Source organism: Papio anubis, chromosome 12 (genome assembly GCF_008728515.1).
Source record: "Papio anubis isolate 15944 chromosome 12, Panubis1.0, whole genome shotgun sequence".
Taxonomy (NCBI): Eukaryota; Metazoa; Chordata; class Mammalia; order Primates; family Cercopithecidae; genus Papio; species Papio anubis.
In genome coordinates, this window is record NC_044987.1 from 112,561,390 (window position 1) to 112,577,728 (window position 16,339).

Below are 16,339 nucleotides of genomic sequence, written 5' to 3' on the forward strand. Positions count from 1 at the left end.
CCAAATAAAAATCTGGCTGGGCGCAGTGCCTCACGCCTGTAATCCCAGCACTTTGGGAGGCCACAGTGGGCAGATCACGAGGTTAGGAGTTCAAGACCAGCCTGGCCAACATAGTGAAACCCTGTCTCTACCAAAAAAAAAAAAAAAATACAAAAAATTAGCCAGGCATGGTGGCATGTGCCTGTAATCCCAGCTACTCGGGAGGCTGAGGCAGGAGAATTGCTTGAGCCTGGGAGGCAGAGGTTGTAATGAGCCAAGATCGCACCACTGCACTCCAGCCTGGGCAACAGAGCAGGACTCCATCTCAAAAAGAAAAAAAAAAAAAAGGTGGCACATGCCTATAGGCCCAGCTACTCTGGAGGCTGAGGTGGGAGGATAGCTTGTGCTCAGCAGTTAGAGGCTACAGTGAGTTATGATCACCACTACACTCCAGCCTGGATGACAGAGCAAGAACTTGTCTCTATAAAAAAAAAACCAAAAACACACACAAAAAAACCATCAGGAGCTCTCATTATTTACTGCTAGCCCTCCTTCAGTTCACCCCGTCCTGCACATGCCCAGTACTCACTTCTGGGACCACTCGAGGTTCATGCCAGACTGTGTAGAGAATGCCTGCAACATTTCCTGCTGCTCTGGAGAGAGGGTGGGCACTGGGCTGGAGGAAGGCGTGGGTGCAGGCATAGCGAAGGCTCTTTGGATCTCTTCAGAACTGGCATTCCGCACAAATAGCTCGTCGTTTACAATACATAGCCTTGAGGACAAAGAGCACTTAAAAAGCTAGACAGATAACGTCATCCTCCCAACATTCCTATTCTCTGATTCTTTCAATATCCACAAGGTCCCCCCTCCCACTCTTAGCTATTGTTACCTTTTATCATTTATCCCCTCCCATGGAATCAATGTTTGGAAGGATTATCTACCAAACACACTAGAGTTCTCCCAACCCATGGACAGTTCTTAGCTCTTTTATTCATCCTCACGACAAACTTAGGCAGTGAATATTGTTAAATGAATTTTCAGATGAGCCAGCAGCCTACTTGCTGGAAGTGGTGGAGCCAGGATGAAAACCCAGACGGCACAATTCCAGAGCCAAGCTATTAACTAACTGCCTCTTAACTACTATGTGAGCTTTCCCTGATTTCCTGTTGCCTTTCTGAAATCACCCCAAAGACTGACTCTACCTTCCAATTACCACACTGTTGGCCATGATTAGGACTGGTATCCAATGTGAAAAGCAGAATACTTACCCTGAATTGCTAGCAGGAACAGCAATGAACGTCCGCGTGAAGGCTCGCAAAGAATCCCGGGACTTTCCGTCCACTGCAATGAGAACAGCAACGACACCTTAGGGTCACTAGTGCTTTACGTTTACAAACAGCTTCTTGAATCATGGTCTTCCTTGATACAAAGAATCCTAGCGGGTCAGAGAGGGATGATTAAGTATATAAGGGTATAAGGGAAGCAGAGGTGGGGTGAAAGGTCAGGTCAGAAAGGACAATAGTAATAACTATGGCCGGGCATGGTGTCTCATGGTTATAATCCCAGCACTTTGGGAGACCAAGGCAGGTGGATCCCGTCCAACATGGCGAAACCCCGTCTGTACTAAAAATACAAAAATTAGCTGGGTGTGGTGGTGCGCGCCTATAGTCCCAGCTACTTGGGAGGCTGAGGCAGGAGAACCAGTTGAACCCAGGAGGCGGAGGTCGCAGTGAGCCAAGACTGCGCCACTGCACTCCAGCCTGGTGACAGAGTGCGACTCCGTCTCAAAAAAAGGAATTACTACTAATCCACTGATAGCATCTGTGTGCCAGGCCCCAGGCCAAGCACTTTGTAAGTCACTTCAGTTACTTCCTATAGCACCACTATGAGATGGCTATTACTTAACCCCAGCTTACAAATAAAGAATCTGTCTTAGAGGTAATGTTACTTGTCCGCAGCCCCACACAACCAAAACTGGGATGGAAACTAAGAACTGCCTGACTCCAAAGTCCTCCTAATCTCCAGGCTTTTCCCATATCCAGAAAGGACAGGTGGAGAGGTAGGCCAAGCCAAGACAGCTTGGGTTCAGAATGGGAGAAGGAGGCCGGGCGCGGTGGCTCACGCCTGTAATCCCAGCACTTTGGGAGGCCGAGAAGGGTGGATCACCTGAGGTCGGCAGTTCAAGACCAGCCTGACCAACATGGAGAAACCCCGTCTCTACTAAAAATACAAAATTAGCCAGGCATGGTGGCACATGCCTGTAATCCCAGCTACTCGGGAGGCTGAGGCACGAGAATCGCTTGAACCCGGGAGGCGGAGGTTGCGGTGAGCTGAGATCACGCCACTGCACTCCAGCCTGGGCAAAAAAGAGCGAAACTCTGTCTCAAAAAAAAAAAAAAAAAAAAAAAAAAAAAAAAAAAAAAAAAAAAAAAAGAATGGGAGAAGGAGCTCAAAAAGAAAATGGGAGAGAAAGTAGCTGGGAAGCTAAGAGTGCTGAGGAAAATTCCAGCTGGGGGTGGGACCATGCTACAAACTCAGGACTCCAGAGATTCTTACCTTCCTTGAAGACTCCATTGACAGAAAAACACAGCAGTGTACTCTGAAAGAGAAGCAGCATCGGGTACAATGTACACTTCTCAGAGCCTGAGTGCCCCCCCTTGTCTATTAAATGCCACCCCCACCCCAATTTTAGGCTTCTGTCAGGGCACCAACAGGAGCTTACTGTCTGGGCGCTTATGTCTACCACGAAGGAATTGACGTCATGCTGGGTTTTGGGCAACTCGTTGAGGAAGGCAACAACGTTGAGACGCGTGTGCTTCAGCAGCCGGAACCGCAACGCTGGGGTGGAGGAGAAAGCTCAGTGGTGCTGCCACATACTCCTGAGTTCTATGACTGATTCCTTCCCATGCCCTTTTCCCATCGTATTTTGTTCATATCACACACTTACTAGGGTCTTTAAGCTTCTTCACATTTCTGCTATCCTTGAAATACTCAGCCAAGCTGCTTCTGGGGGAATAAGAGGAATGGACGTGGTGTTCAGAGCAGTGCTGCCAGCAGGTGCTGCCTTGTATCTGCTGGGAAACCCAGTGGTCCCGGGGAGATTCTGGGATGTGATACTCACCGGGCAGGGTTCTGAGGAATGAAAGGAATGCTCAGGGAACAGCAGGCCCCATCATGGTAGGCATCCAGGAGCCCTTGCCGGTCTCCAGAGTCATAAATTGCATAGTACCTATGGGAAAATCAAAAGACAAAGTATGAACTTTGTGGTCTAGAGCCATAAAAGGACCCAGTAGCTCCCAAGAGTGAGTTGTGGCCGGGCATGGAGGCTCACGTCTGTAATCCCAGCACTTTGGGAGGCTGAGGCAGATGAACAGCTTTTGCCCAGGAGTTCAAGACCAGCCTGGGCAACATGGCAAAACCCTGTCTCTACTAAAAATACAAACAAAATGGCTGGGCGCGGTGGCTCATGACTCTAATCCCAACACTTTGGGAGGATAAGGCAGGCGGATCATGAGGTCAGGAGTTGGAGACTAGCCTGGCCAACACAGTGAAACCCCGTCTCTATGAAAAATACAAAAATTAGCCAGGTGTGGTGGCACACGCCTGTAGTCCCATCTACTGGGGAGGCTGAGGCAGGAGAATCACTTGAACCCTGGGAGGCAGAGGTTGCAGTGAGCCAAGATCACATCATTGGCCGGGCGCGGTGGCTCAAGCCTGTAATCCCAGCACTTTGGGAGGCCGAGACGGGCGGATCACGAGGTCAGGAGATCGAGACCATCCTGGCTGACACGGTGAAACCCCGTCTCTACTAAAAAATACAAAAACTTAGCTGGGCGAGGTGGCGGGCGCCTGTAGTCCCAGCTACTCGGGAGGCTGAGGCAGGAGAATGGCGTAAACCCAGGAGGTGGAGCTTGCAGTGAGCTGAGATCCGGCCACTGCACTCCAGCCTGGGCGACAGAGCGAGACTCCGTCTCAAAAAAAAAAAAAAAAAAGATCACATCATTGCACTCCAGCCTGGGTGACAGAGTGAGACACTATCCAAAAAACAAACAAACAAACAAACAAAAAACCAAAAGAGTGAGGCTGAGGTGTGCCTGGGTCTGCCCACCTTTCCCTGCCAACCCCGGGGTGGGGAGAGGGGGCCCTGGGATACTTACTGTTGTAGGAAGTGCAGGACCAGACTCTTCAAGTTTTCTGTTCCAAAATAGCTTCCCTGAAATCAAACAAGATATCAGGAACATGGAAGCAGTATTCTCTCCACACATAAGTTCTTACTCAGTCCATGCTTCCTACCTTGCAGGGCGGTAACGTCGTGGGGGCTTCAACATCAAAGGCAATTGGCGGGGGTAGCTCATGGCCATCCTGTGGAAAGGAAATAAAAGTTGACAGTGTAGACTGAGCACAGTGGCTCACACCTGTGATCCCAGAACTTTGGGAGGCCGAGGCAGGCAGATGGCTTGAGCCCAGGAGTTTTAGACCAGCCTGGACAACGTGGCAAAACCCATCTCTACCAAAAAAAAATACAAAAATTAGCTGGGTGTGGTGGTGTGTGCCTGTAGTCCCAGCTATTTGGGAGGCTGAAGTGGGAGGATCACTTGAGCCTGGCAGGCGAAGGTTGCAGTAAGCTACAATTGTGCCACTGCACTCCAGCCTGGATGACAGAGCGAGACCCTGTCTCAAAAACAAAACAAAAGTTGACAGTTTAAACCAGAGAGAAAAAGGCTGGATGCATAAGTAGACTAAAGAACTAACAGAGAAGGATCAGAAGTCACGTATAAAAGCATCATGAAAAGTATCCAGGAATCCAGGCTGGGCGCAGTGGCTCATGCCTGTAATCCCAGCACACTGGGAGGCCAAGGTGGATGGATTAGTTGAGGTCAGGAGTTCAAGACCATCCTGGCCAACATGGTGAAAGCCCCGTCTCTACTAAAAATACACAAAGAAATTAGCTGGGCGTTGTGGCACACGCATGTAATCCCAGCTACTTGGGAGGCTGAGGCAGGAAAATCGCTTGAACCCAGGAGGCGGAGGTTGCAGTAAGTCTAGATTGCACCGCACTCTGGATAACAGAGCAAGACTCCATTTAAAAAAAAAAAAAAAAAAAAAGGGCCTGGCAAGGTGGCTCACGCCTATAATCCCAGCACTTTGGGAGGCCAAGGTGGATGGATCACCTGAGGTGAGGAGTTTGAGGCCAGCCTGGCCAACATGGTGAAACCCTGTCTCTACTAAAACTACAAAAATTAGCCAGGCGTGGTAGCACATGCCTGTAATCCCAGCTACTCGGGCTCAGTAAGCTGTGGCAGGAGAATCGCTTGAACCTGAGAGGCAGAGGTTGCGGTGAGCTGAGATCACGTTGTTGCACTCCAACCTGGGCGATAAGAGTGAAACTCCGCCTCAAAAAAATGATAATAAAAAGAAAAAGAAAACTATCCAGGAATCCTTGCGAGTGGGAGACACTGTGCTTGTTAGAATGAAAAAATTATGGACTTACCAGGCGTAATAACTTGGGAAATCGTTCGCGAATGGCGCTGTCAAGAACGGGACAGAAGTAAGTGATGCTTCAGAGCCACCGTGCCTCCTGGGCTGCTCTAGGAGCAAATATACCAAACCCGAGGGACAGCCCATCCCATCCTGCTCATCCCTCCACTCTCTCCCAGCCTGTGCTCAGGGAAAAATGGCCCCACTCCCCACCTGACCCGGGGCACCCAGACATGGACTGCCTTGAAGGCTGTCTCTTTTCTCTCTGCCTGACCCTGAGTGTCAAGGAGCAGTACTCCAAGCCTAGGCTTTAAGCCCAGGACCTCTTTCCCCTCCCTGCCCCCCTTACCTTCCACCTACTCACCTGTGCAGCCCCGGGAGGAGGGAATGGGGTGGGAGCCCAGGGGCTCCGCTGCCTCACCAGGTATCCATCAGTTCTGCCAGGTCTGGCCTTGGCCAAGACCCAAACACACCACAGGGATGGCACAGGATGTTGGGGCAGGGAGATGAGCAGGTGGGGCTCAGGAAGAGGAGAAGCCAAGGAGTAAGAAAGGAGAGGAAAAGGAGGAAAAAGAGAAAAAGGCAAGATGGGGCAGGGGCAAGGCAGAGATGGGGAGGTATAGGAGACACAGAAGAAAAAGAAAGAGAAAGCAAAGAAAAAGGGAAAAGAACTACAAGGCAAAAAAGCATCTAGAAAAATGAGGGAGAAAAGGAAGAAACTGACACAGCCCTTTCTTTCAGCTGCCCCATCCCTGTGGTCCAAGGTAGAAATGAGAAACAAATCCTTGCTGTGGTGAGTGGGCACTTGCTGTTGGCCAGGTCTCTGTCTGCTACCTGGGTCCCGATCTGAGCTGGGCGTGGGGAGCAAAGCAGCCATGGGGGCAGGAGACCTCCCTCAGAAGGTGTGAGGGTTCAGGCCCTTGCAGGATTGTGGGGGTGAGGGTCCATGCCCCACCTCTGTTGCCCCCAAGTTATCTCCTGATGGCCCCTCTGCGACTGTGCCTGTCTTAGGTTGTTCCTTCCCTGAGGAATCTTACCCGTCTCTGGCTAACCAGCCATCCACCGGGGCCAAACAGGGTGACGTGCAGTGTGTGAGTGAGGGAGAGGCAGCGCCCCCGAGGGGGTCAGTTCTCTGTCTCCTTGGTAGCCTATGCCCCCGTGGCCTCCACGCCCAGCACCTGCCTTGGGATTCCCTCGCCTGCTGGCGGGGCCCCAGCTCTGATCACGTCTTGGGGAACCCAGGTTTCTTCTTCAGGGAGAGCCCAGCTCATAGCACTGGGCGAGATAGACAGATTGCATGCCACCAGCCCCTAGGAGGCCTCAACCTCAGCATGGGCAGGAATGCCCAGGCAACAACCCTGGGCAAGTGGATCCTGAGAAAAGGGTCCCTCTTCGCGCAAGGGCAAGAGGGACCATCACAGTACAAAGGACGGAAGGCCCATCTCAGTAAGGAAGTCCCAGGTAGGGAGGGCTTCCTCAGCCCACGGACATCAGGCTCTTGGTATAAGGCCACTCCATCTATAGGGTATGTACAAATACCCTCTGGTCAGAGTAGAAAGGAGAGATGCCTTTCCTGGAACAACAGGGTAGGGAGACTCTAGAAAAGGTTGTGTTCAGGAAGAAAGAGAAAGGCCACAGACCCAGCAAACAGATAGTCAGGTCAGAAGAGAAGAGAAAGGATCTCAGGACAAAGCTGGAAGACATAGACAGACCAAAGTGGGGAGCACGTGATCCTCCCAAAGGACAGGTGGTTCCAGCTCAGGGCTGCACATCTCCGCAGACGGGCCCTGGTCAGGATGCATTAGCTCAGCCTCCCAGGGGGTGAAGGTCCCCAGGAGGGGAGACACAGGCTACAACTGACCTGATGTAGGTGGACTGGTCTCGGAAGGTGTCACACAAGGAGTTTCCGTCGAGCCAGAGCTCTTCTAGTTTCAGCCCCTTTATCTTGTCCAACTCCCGCTCAGACTTCAACTGCAAATGGTGGAAGGAAAAAAGGGAGGAGACCCTGGTGAAGACAGCCAACTGGATCCCCATACCCCCAGTACCTACGCTTAGCTCTGAAATCTTCTTTTTTAATCTCTTAAAATTTTCTTTTTTTGGGGGGGACAGGGTCTCACTCTGTCACCCAAGTTCAGTGCTGTGGCATGATCATAGTTCACTGCAGCCTCAAACTCCTGGACTCAAGAGCTCCTCCCACTTCAGACTCCTGGGTATCTAGGACTACAGGCATGTGACATCATGCTTGACTAATTTATTTTTTAAATTAAAAAAATTTTTTTGAGACAGGTTGCTCAAGCTAGAATGCAATGGCACAATCATAACTCACTGCAGCCTTGAACTCCTGTGCTCTAGCAACCCTCCCACCTCAGCCCCCAGGAGCAGCTTGGACTACAGGCATGTGAACTCCTAGCCTTAAGTGATCTTCCTGCCCTGGCCTCCCAAAGTGTTAGGATTACAGTCGCAAACCAGCGCATCTGGCCCGAGTTCTCTCTCTTGCCTCTTGCCATCACCAGACAAACTCTCTACACCCTCTACCCATCCCTTCAAAAATATAGCCAAGCGATCAATTCTCACTTCATTTCCAGAAAGGTTTAGGATCTTCAGGTTGGGCGCCTTCTGAACAATGCTAGACATGTCATCCAGCCTGTATAGCCTGTTGTTGCTCAAGTTCAAGGACAATAGCTGTGAGGAGAAAAGAGTTTAGAGAAAGCACCACCAGCAAGTGGATCAGAGACGAATCTGCCCTCCAGCCACATCCTATCTAACCCACCCTGCTTCCTCATGCCTAATACTGGGCCAAAGGCCTTACCTCAGGGATGTTCTCTTCAATGATCCTCAGGGTAGCTGCCATACAGCTTCTGCGATTCAGGACAACGTCAATGTTCTGGGCCACCAAATCTTCAGGAAGCAGAAGGGAAGGAAAGGGAAGGCTGAAGGGTTTGCCCAGGGCAGCATTAACAGTAAAACATCCTCAAACTTTCCCTCCCTGACAAATTCCACCTTGTCACCACCTATCTGAGAACTACTGCTGTCAACCAACCTGGGTCTGAACGGAGGCCCTTGAGGTCAAGGGCTTGCTGGGAGCCATCGTATCGTTTGCTCATGATCAGCTACAGAGGTAAAAGAAGGGTTTAGTGGTCACTGGGGTGGTATGAGTGGGGTGGGGGTGTGAGAAGTGGTAAGACTGGGTTGGAAACATCTAATTTGAGCCTGCCTCACCTTTAGCTGTTCTACTTGTTCTGGCTTCAGTTCATTCAGTATAGTGTGGGGCGGAGCAGAAGAGTTGATGATGATAGATATCTGGAGGGAAGACACAAAGGACACAGAAAACTCTAGAGAAGCCTAAGCCGCAAGACCCAGACCAAGACCCAGTCCCTGCTCTGAGCACCAACTTCCACCTCCAGCCAAGCCAGGTCCTTTAAACACACCCTTCGGTTCTCCCGATCCAAAATCTTATAGTTGACAGCCTTCAATGCAGAGGCAGTGCTGGCGTCCTCAACGAAGAACTGGGCCCGTGTATTCTCATAGTGAAACTGCAAGAGGAAACAGGAGCATTACACTGGGAGTCCAGAGCCCCTTGGGGAGGGGCATTACACTGGGAGTCCAGAGCCCCTTCGGGACGGGCATTACACTGGGAGTCCAGCTTGCCCCTTCACCATCCCTGATGCCTGGCCAGCCACTCAGGCCTTGTCTTACCTCAATAGGGGTGAAGGGCACACTGCACTTGCTCTGAATCATGCTCAGGAGCCATGCCTTGTCATACTTTCTGCCATAAGGAATCTAGAAATGAGAGAAAGAGCAAAGAAGGGAACGATAAGTAAGGCTGAATAGCAGACCCAACACAATGCCTTTTATACCTTCTACCAAACTTTAAAAGACTACCTAAAGAAAGGACCAGTACTAGGTTTTCTACTTGAGACATACATAGACTCTTTAACTTCCTTTCTGTTTACTTACACTTACTATATTCTTTTTTTTTTTTTTTTCTTTTTTAGACAAAGCTTCGCTCTTGTTGCCCAGGCTAGAATGCAATGGCACGATCTCAGCTCACTGCAACCTCCACCTCCCAGGTTCAAGCGATTCTCCTGCCTCAGCCTCCCTAGTAGCTGGGATTACAAGCACGCCCGACTAATTATTTGTATTTTTAGTAGAGATGGGGTTTCACCATGTTGGTCAGACTGGTCTTGACCATTAGTTTCAAGATATTATTTACACCTTGCCTGTCCCTCAGAGAACTTCACGGACTCCAAGCCCCATACTCAGCCTGAGCCAAATGAAGACATCCAGAGGAATTACTCCTTCCACAACCACAGTTTTCATATTTCTCTTCCACCCCTTCTCTGAACCTGCTCTAAGGTGTTGGAAGATACTGATTCCTAGGAGAAGAGACAGATACTTGACTATGGCGTAATCAGCTAACAAGAATAATTTTTGGGTTGGGCGCGCTGGCTCATGCCTATAATCCCAGCACTTTGGGAGGCCAAGGCGGGTGGATCACGAAGTCAGCAGTTCAAGACCAGCCTGGCCAATACAGTGAAACCTTGTCTCTACTAAAAATATAAAAATTAGCTGGGCGTGGTGGTGGATGTCTGTAGTCCCAGCTACTCAGGAGGCTGAGGCAGAAGAATCGCTTGAACCCAGGAGGCGGAGGATGCAGTGAGCCGAGATCACGCCACCGCACTCCAGCCTGGATGACAGAGCAAGATTCCATTTAAAAAAAAAAAAAAAAAGGCCGGGTGCGGTGGCTCAAGCCTGTAATCCCAGCACTTCAGGAGACCGAGACGGGCGGATCACGAGGTCAGGAGAGCCAGACCATCCTGGCTAACCCGGTGAAACCCCGTCTCTACTAAAAAATAAAAAAACTAGCCGGGCGAGGTGGCAGGTGCCTGTAGTCCCAGCTACTCGGGAGGCTGAGGCAGGAGAATGGCGTGAACCCAGGAGGCGGAGCTTGCAGTGAGCTGAGATCCGGCCACTGCATTCCAGCCTAGGCGACAGAGCGAGACTCCGTCTCGAAAAAAAAAAAAAAAGAATAATTTTTGTGGAATAAAATTAAACATCTCCACTCTGAGCGTGGCCTCCGATCTCTACTGTACCATCTACTTTCTCAAAGTACTCACTGTAATCTTGAACCAGTTCTTTGAGGTCCCATCCTGGCTGGTGCCAGCCCCTCCCCTCTCTGGAGGAGCTCTGTCTCTCCGCACAGTAACATGAATGCGATCTCGATCATGCCAAGTATCACCACGACGGTTAGGTCGGGTGGTATAGGGGTTGCTGTGGGTAAAGAGAGAATAAAATGACCACAAACGCTAGGAAAGTCTTCTCAAAGACCTTCCTGCACTGTGTTGGCGGGACTAAACTAAGACTGTTCAATCGCTAAGCTAGTCCTGGCATTTCTCACTATAACAGGTGGGAAGGAAAATGACATGGACAGTAAAAGGGCCATGAGCCACTAAATTCAAACCAGACCAACTGGTCACTTACTATCGTACTCGGGGACCATCCTGGGCATCACTCATTGCCACATCTCCATCATCTTCCTCCAGGCGGGAAGACCGAATACCAGAACCGCCTCTTCCAGACCTACGGTTTCCTTCACCATATTTCCACCGGAAGGGACCCCGGCCTTTTTTCTTTCTTTGAGGGAAATTAACGCGTTCATCATCGTGTTCTGGAGTTAGAAACAGGAACACAAATTAGAAGTAACTGGTCCGGCTTGGTGTGGCAATCATAGTTTCTACTCTGAACTACTGGAAGAGATACATACTAACTACACAGGCCATCTCCATGCAAACTCCGCTGCCTGTCCACAGGAAAGAACTCTCTCTGTGGGAGGTCAGCATCAAGGAAAAGTTATTGGAAATCTGTGTAGGGCTTTTGAAAAATGAAGTAGAAACTGGAATTAGAAGCAGAATGTATAAATGTGAGACCCAAAAGTGTAAGTGAACACAAATCAGACCTCTGAAAGCCACCTGAAATCTGCCACTCAATACTTTGTCTATACAGTACAGATGCCAGTTACAAATATGATCAGTTTAAGGATCCTCTAAAAATTCTCCTTGTTCTCAAATTGCCACTTTGAAGTTTTCTGAGGAGCTCTTCGATTCCTTGGCCAGAAATGCCCTTTAACTCAGGAGACAATTTCTAGACTCAGGCTCTAGTGGTAGTGCCAGGCTAGGGTGCTTAACCAGGGACCCTGGAATGCTCTCCAGGAATATGATCTGATTCATGCTGTGCAGGACTAGCGTCTTAAAAAGGGTCCCTAACTCCCAAAAGAGATCTGCCTAATACCGAGCACTCTGTAAACAATGAATCTCAACAAATGACCCTAGGAAAAAAGAACACAGAAGGCGCAGCTAACATTCATTGAGAACTGTTCTCCAGTACCGGCCACTATGCTTCAGGCACTTGATAGGAATGATCTCATTTCCCCCCCTACGTCCCCCCCTCACTCTTAAGAAATACTGTTGTTATTCCACTTTAAAGGGGTGGAAGAGGAGAGTTTTGAATTCACGGTTTCAACCTCCACCATGCACTCCTAACTACTACAAAGAACTAACACCCAGTGTAGTGTTCAGACTGGAACATCCAGTTGATGTGTAAGTCTCGAATATTAAGCCAAAGCCCAGGCCCGAGGGTTCAAGACCGACTGGACGCAGTAAAAAATAGGGCACCAGGGCAGCCCACGAGTAGGGCACTAACTCACATTAAAGGAAGAGTCAGGCCGCCAAACCGAACTGACAGGCATCAACCACCCACAAAGTTCAAAGGAATCCCGTCCCCCTACCCCCGAGCCACCCGCTCCGAGCCGCAGGTCCCCCAACACCAGGATTCCAGGAGGAATCCAGGAGTCAACAACTCGGTAATCCACCTCGAGTGCCCCCGACCCCCCGCGCGCCGCTCCCCGCGGACGCCGGGCCCCTGGCGGCCTCACGCCCCGGAGGCTGAGGCCTAGGCCGGCGCCGCCCACCAGCGCCCCAGATAGCCGGTTCCCGACCCGAGGACCAGCACTGACCGCTGTACGACTTCCCCTCGTCCGCCATGCCACAGCGAAGAGCAAGGGCGGGCTCAAGCGCTGGCCGCTACGCCGGCAAACGACCGAACGCCCAAGCACTCAGGACCGAAGTGTCCCTACGCCGGGCGCCACCGCATTTATATAGCAAAGCACGTCGCGCGCCGCTGACGTCCCAGGCTGGGGGCGGTGTCGCCGCCCCGAGAAAGCGCGACCCCCTGCGCGTGCGCACACTTAAGGCCGTCGTGCGAGGGGCGGGGCCTGACCCTCCGCGCCCCGCCCAAGACCTGAGCTTGCGGAACCCCGGCTGGTAGCCATCAGGTCCCCGCATCTTTTCATCTGTCCGCTGACGCTGCCCTGGCAGCTTGAGTTAGTGCTAGAGCAGAGTGCTGCCGCTGCAGCCCAGAACTCAGCGGGGAACGGGGCCGTACCAAGGGCTTCCGAGGAATGGAGACCGCGCCTCCGGGTGGGAGTGATGGCTCAGACCCCTACCCGCATCTAGCCAGTGTTTCAGCTCGGCTCCTTGTCTATGCCTCGCTTTCTTCGCCTATAAGATGGATTAACAAATCACGAAGTTGAGAATTGGAATGTGAGCTCCAACGTTGACTAATGGCTTTTTTTCCCTCGAGGGCTTCACTCGGCAGGTACTATGCCTGGCACATGGTAAAAATTCAACATGTATTTGTGAAATAAATGAATTTCTATTCTGTGAATTTCCCCCACCCCACCCTGAGTTGCTGAGTCAAATGAGACGACATCTGTCAGGGGTTTGCCGAGCATTGTCTTCACAGACCTTCCATCAATGGCGTCCCCTGTTAGAAACCCACCGTGTCAACGGGGCAGACAGTGAAGCTCACCAGCAGTGGCAACTTGCTGGAGATGCCGAGGAGGAGGACATTTTAAAATATCAGGGCCTTGGGCTCTCCTAGACCCCCAAAAGCACCACCATCAGCCCCTGATTGATTGTTGTCTCTATAGCTTCAGCTTCCTTTGGAATGTATGAGAGAGGGGCACTCGAGCGTCCTCAGAATGTGGTTGCGAGTCTTGGTCAGGAAGAACAAAGCACATTAATCTCTCTGGACGGTGGGTATTTTGGGCAGGTGTCTCCTCCATTCTCTGTGACTGGCTTTGATTTGGTGAAGTGCTTTGAGGGAATCAAAAGCCTCAACTGGAGTTGGGAACAAATTCTTCACCTTCCACTCCTGGCAGCAGGCAGAGCTTCTGCCTTGCTTAGCTCAAGGAAGAATTACGGCCAAATAGTTGGAGGATACAGATGAAATAGGTCCAAACACTGTTTGAGATGGTCCTGGAAGCTGCCACCAATCAGGGACCCCCTCTGGGATCCTGCTTCTGTGTGAAAGGAAGTTTCCACGCTAATCAAGTGTTGCAACACTTGGTTCTCCCCTGTCTAGAGGCAGCTGTGTATCAGAGCCCAAAATAGCCTGCCTCAGCAGTGATACCTGGCACAGCCATTAGCCCAACCCTTTCAGTTCTGGTACTGCGCAGTGGGCTCACTCCACTCGCTGCCTAGGCCCTTCGACGCTCCCACCCAGAAATGATGACATGGCTAGTGAGGCTGACAGTCTTGCTGTAATTGGGAGAAAACGGGCTGCAGCACATTTGGCAGATTGAGAGTCACCAGCAGCCAATGTCAGGGGTTGTGCAGGCAGCTGAAGGGCTCAGGGCTCCCTGCCTCACATGGTAAAAGAGGAAGAAAGAGGTCAATTGGGAAAATTGGTCCCTGGGGCTGCTTCCTCTCTTCACTCATAGGAAGGTGGGGAAAGGCATCATCTCCCTTTGCTGCCAACGTTTCCTTTGGGAGAGGCTGGAGAGGGTTTATAAAAGTCTCCTAGTGGAGACAACCTACCCCACTGGCCCCCAGCTGGCCTCTGTTCCCTTCCAGTCACTTCACAGCAGAGTCCAAATCTAGAACCCTGTGTGTTTCATAGGCCTGAGGGTGGTGGGGGGAGGACAGGGTGGCCAGAGGCAAGGGGTGGGGGGTCAGGGGCAGTGGCCATTCTTTGCAGTTCCAGGGAAACAGGGCCTTTTTCCCAAGCACCCTGCACAGGCTCAGTGGCAGCACTGGCCACTTGCCTTCCTAGGAGGGTCCCAAACCCCAACGGAGTGCCTCAGAGTGGAGAGGGTTCAAGCAAGGAAGACCACAAAGATGATGAAGAAGACAATGAGGATGAGGAAGATTTTGACCATGAGCCACCGGTTGGAGGTGACTGACTGGAAGTACTTGAGGATCTCTGAATGGGCGGCCTCAACGTCCAGCTGGGCTCCCAGCACGTTCTCGTCGATCCTGGGGACAAGGCCGGGAGAAGAGGAAACAAAAGGACACTGGATTAAAAAGAATGCTGCTGAAGTCTATTTATTGACATGGAAAGATGGTCACAATATGATCCCATTCTTATATATATATATTTGTGTATAGAAAAAGTTTTGGAAGGATACTATAAACAAGTTATTTCTGGCTTGAAAACCAACTCTGCCATTTATTAACTTAAGACTCTTAAGTTAGTCTAACTTCAAGCTTCATTTTCCTCACCAGCAAAATGAGGATAACCCAAGCCCTGCCTTCTCTCAGACTGCTGTCAGTCTTCAATTAGTTAGTATAAAGTCCCTAACCCACAAGAGCCCCAAAAATATTAGTTATAATTTTTGCTCATCAGTATTTAGATTTTTATCTGGTGAGTATGTATTATATTTATTGTTAAGGGGAAAAATGTTCACAGACCATTACAGTCAAGAAATCATGGTTCTGAGTGAAAAAGAAAAACGTAATGACATGGACAGGAAGTCACGGGATAAGAAAAGCTCTATGGCCAGCCATGGTGGCTCACGCCTGTAATCCTAGCACTTTGGGAGGCTGAGGTGGGCAGATGGCTTGAGCTCACGAGTTTGAGACCAGCCTAGGCATCATGGGAAAACCCCATCTCTGCAAAAAATATAAAAATTAACTGGGTGTGGTGGTGTGACCCTATAGTCCTAGCTACTTGGGAGGCTGAGGTGGGAGGACAGCTTGAACCCAGGAGGCTGAGGAGCTCGAGGATGCAGTGAGATTGTGCCACTGCACTCCAGCCTGGGTGACACAGCAAGACTTTATCTCAAAAAAACAACAACAACAAAAAAACACCAAAAAAAAAGGTATACGGACCCTAGTTTTGGCGGGGCTGTAATCCCAGCACTTTGGTAGGCCCAGGCAAGAGTATCACTTCAGCCTAGGAATTGGAGACCAGCTTGAACAACATGGTAAGACTCTGTCTCTATTTTTATTTTTATTTTTTATTTTTTTTTTTTTTGAGACGGAGTCTCGCTCTGTCGCCCAGGCTAGAGTGCAGTGGCCGGATCTCAGCTCACTGCAAGCTCCGCCTCCTGGGTTCACGCCATTCTCCGGCCTCAGCCTCCCGAGTAGCTGGGACTACAGGCGCCCGCCACCTCGCCCGGCTACTTTTTTGTATTTCTTAGTAGAGACGGGGTTTCACCGTGTTAGCCAGGATGGTCTCGATCTCCTGACCTCGTGATCCACCCGTCTCGGCCTCCCAAAGTGCTGGGATTACAGGCTTGAGCCACCGCGCCCGGCCAGTCTCTACTTCTATGGTATATGCAGATTCAACACCTGCCCCTAACCACACTCTCCCTTGGCCATCATCATGATCATCACCATAATCACTGGTATCAATGAAAATAGTTATTGAGCATGTATGTATCAGGCATTTGGTGTTGTGTGGTCACAGGGTATTTATTTCATTTCATTTCATTTCATTTCATTTCATTTTTGAGACTGAGTCTCACTTTGTCATCCAGGGGTCTCACTTTGTCGTCCAGGGTGGAGTGCAATGGCATGATCTCGGCTCACTGCAACCTCCA

The 16,339-nt window shown here is 50.5% G+C and overlaps 2 protein-coding genes across 3 annotated transcripts in view; both read right to left on the bottom strand.

Moving 5' to 3' along the window:
• The window catches only part of NXF1 (nuclear RNA export factor 1), a 14,705-nt gene extending 2,073 nt beyond the window's left edge, over positions 1–12,632 (bottom strand). Inside the window, exons 1-19 of the mRNA XM_003909674.3 lie at positions 12,470–12,632; positions 10,939–11,125; positions 10,575–10,728; positions 9,154–9,237; positions 8,886–8,990; positions 8,677–8,757; positions 8,498–8,567; positions 8,267–8,355; positions 8,032–8,139; positions 7,319–7,428; positions 5,471–5,507; positions 4,273–4,341; positions 4,137–4,192; positions 3,101–3,208; positions 2,927–2,985; positions 2,702–2,817; positions 2,536–2,578; positions 1,248–1,320; positions 569–751 (exon numbers count right to left, since the gene is read on the bottom strand). Of these exons, the coding sequence (XP_003909723.2) occupies positions 569–751; positions 1,248–1,320; positions 2,536–2,578; positions 2,702–2,817; positions 2,927–2,985; positions 3,101–3,208; positions 4,137–4,192; positions 4,273–4,341; positions 5,471–5,507; positions 7,319–7,428; positions 8,032–8,139; positions 8,267–8,355; positions 8,498–8,567; positions 8,677–8,757; positions 8,886–8,990; positions 9,154–9,237; positions 10,575–10,728; positions 10,939–11,125; positions 12,470–12,497 (1,760 nt within the window). The 5' untranslated portion in view covers positions 12,498–12,632. The remainder of the gene's footprint in view (positions 1–568; positions 752–1,247; positions 1,321–2,535; positions 2,579–2,701; positions 2,818–2,926; positions 2,986–3,100; positions 3,209–4,136; positions 4,193–4,272; positions 4,342–5,470; positions 5,508–7,318; positions 7,429–8,031; positions 8,140–8,266; positions 8,356–8,497; positions 8,568–8,676; positions 8,758–8,885; positions 8,991–9,153; positions 9,238–10,574; positions 10,729–10,938; positions 11,126–12,469) is intronic.
• Positions 12,633–14,037: 1,405 nt separating this feature from the next.
• STX5 (syntaxin 5) overlaps positions 14,038–16,339 on the bottom strand; it is a 27,525-nt gene continuing 25,223 nt past the window's right edge. For both annotated transcript variants that reach the window (XM_003909677.4, XM_009185814.4), the window contains exon 11: positions 14,038–14,771. In XM_003909677.4, coding sequence (XP_003909726.1) covers positions 14,612–14,771 — 160 coding nt within the window. In that variant the 3' untranslated portion in view covers positions 14,038–14,611. The remainder of the gene's footprint in view (positions 14,772–16,339) is intronic.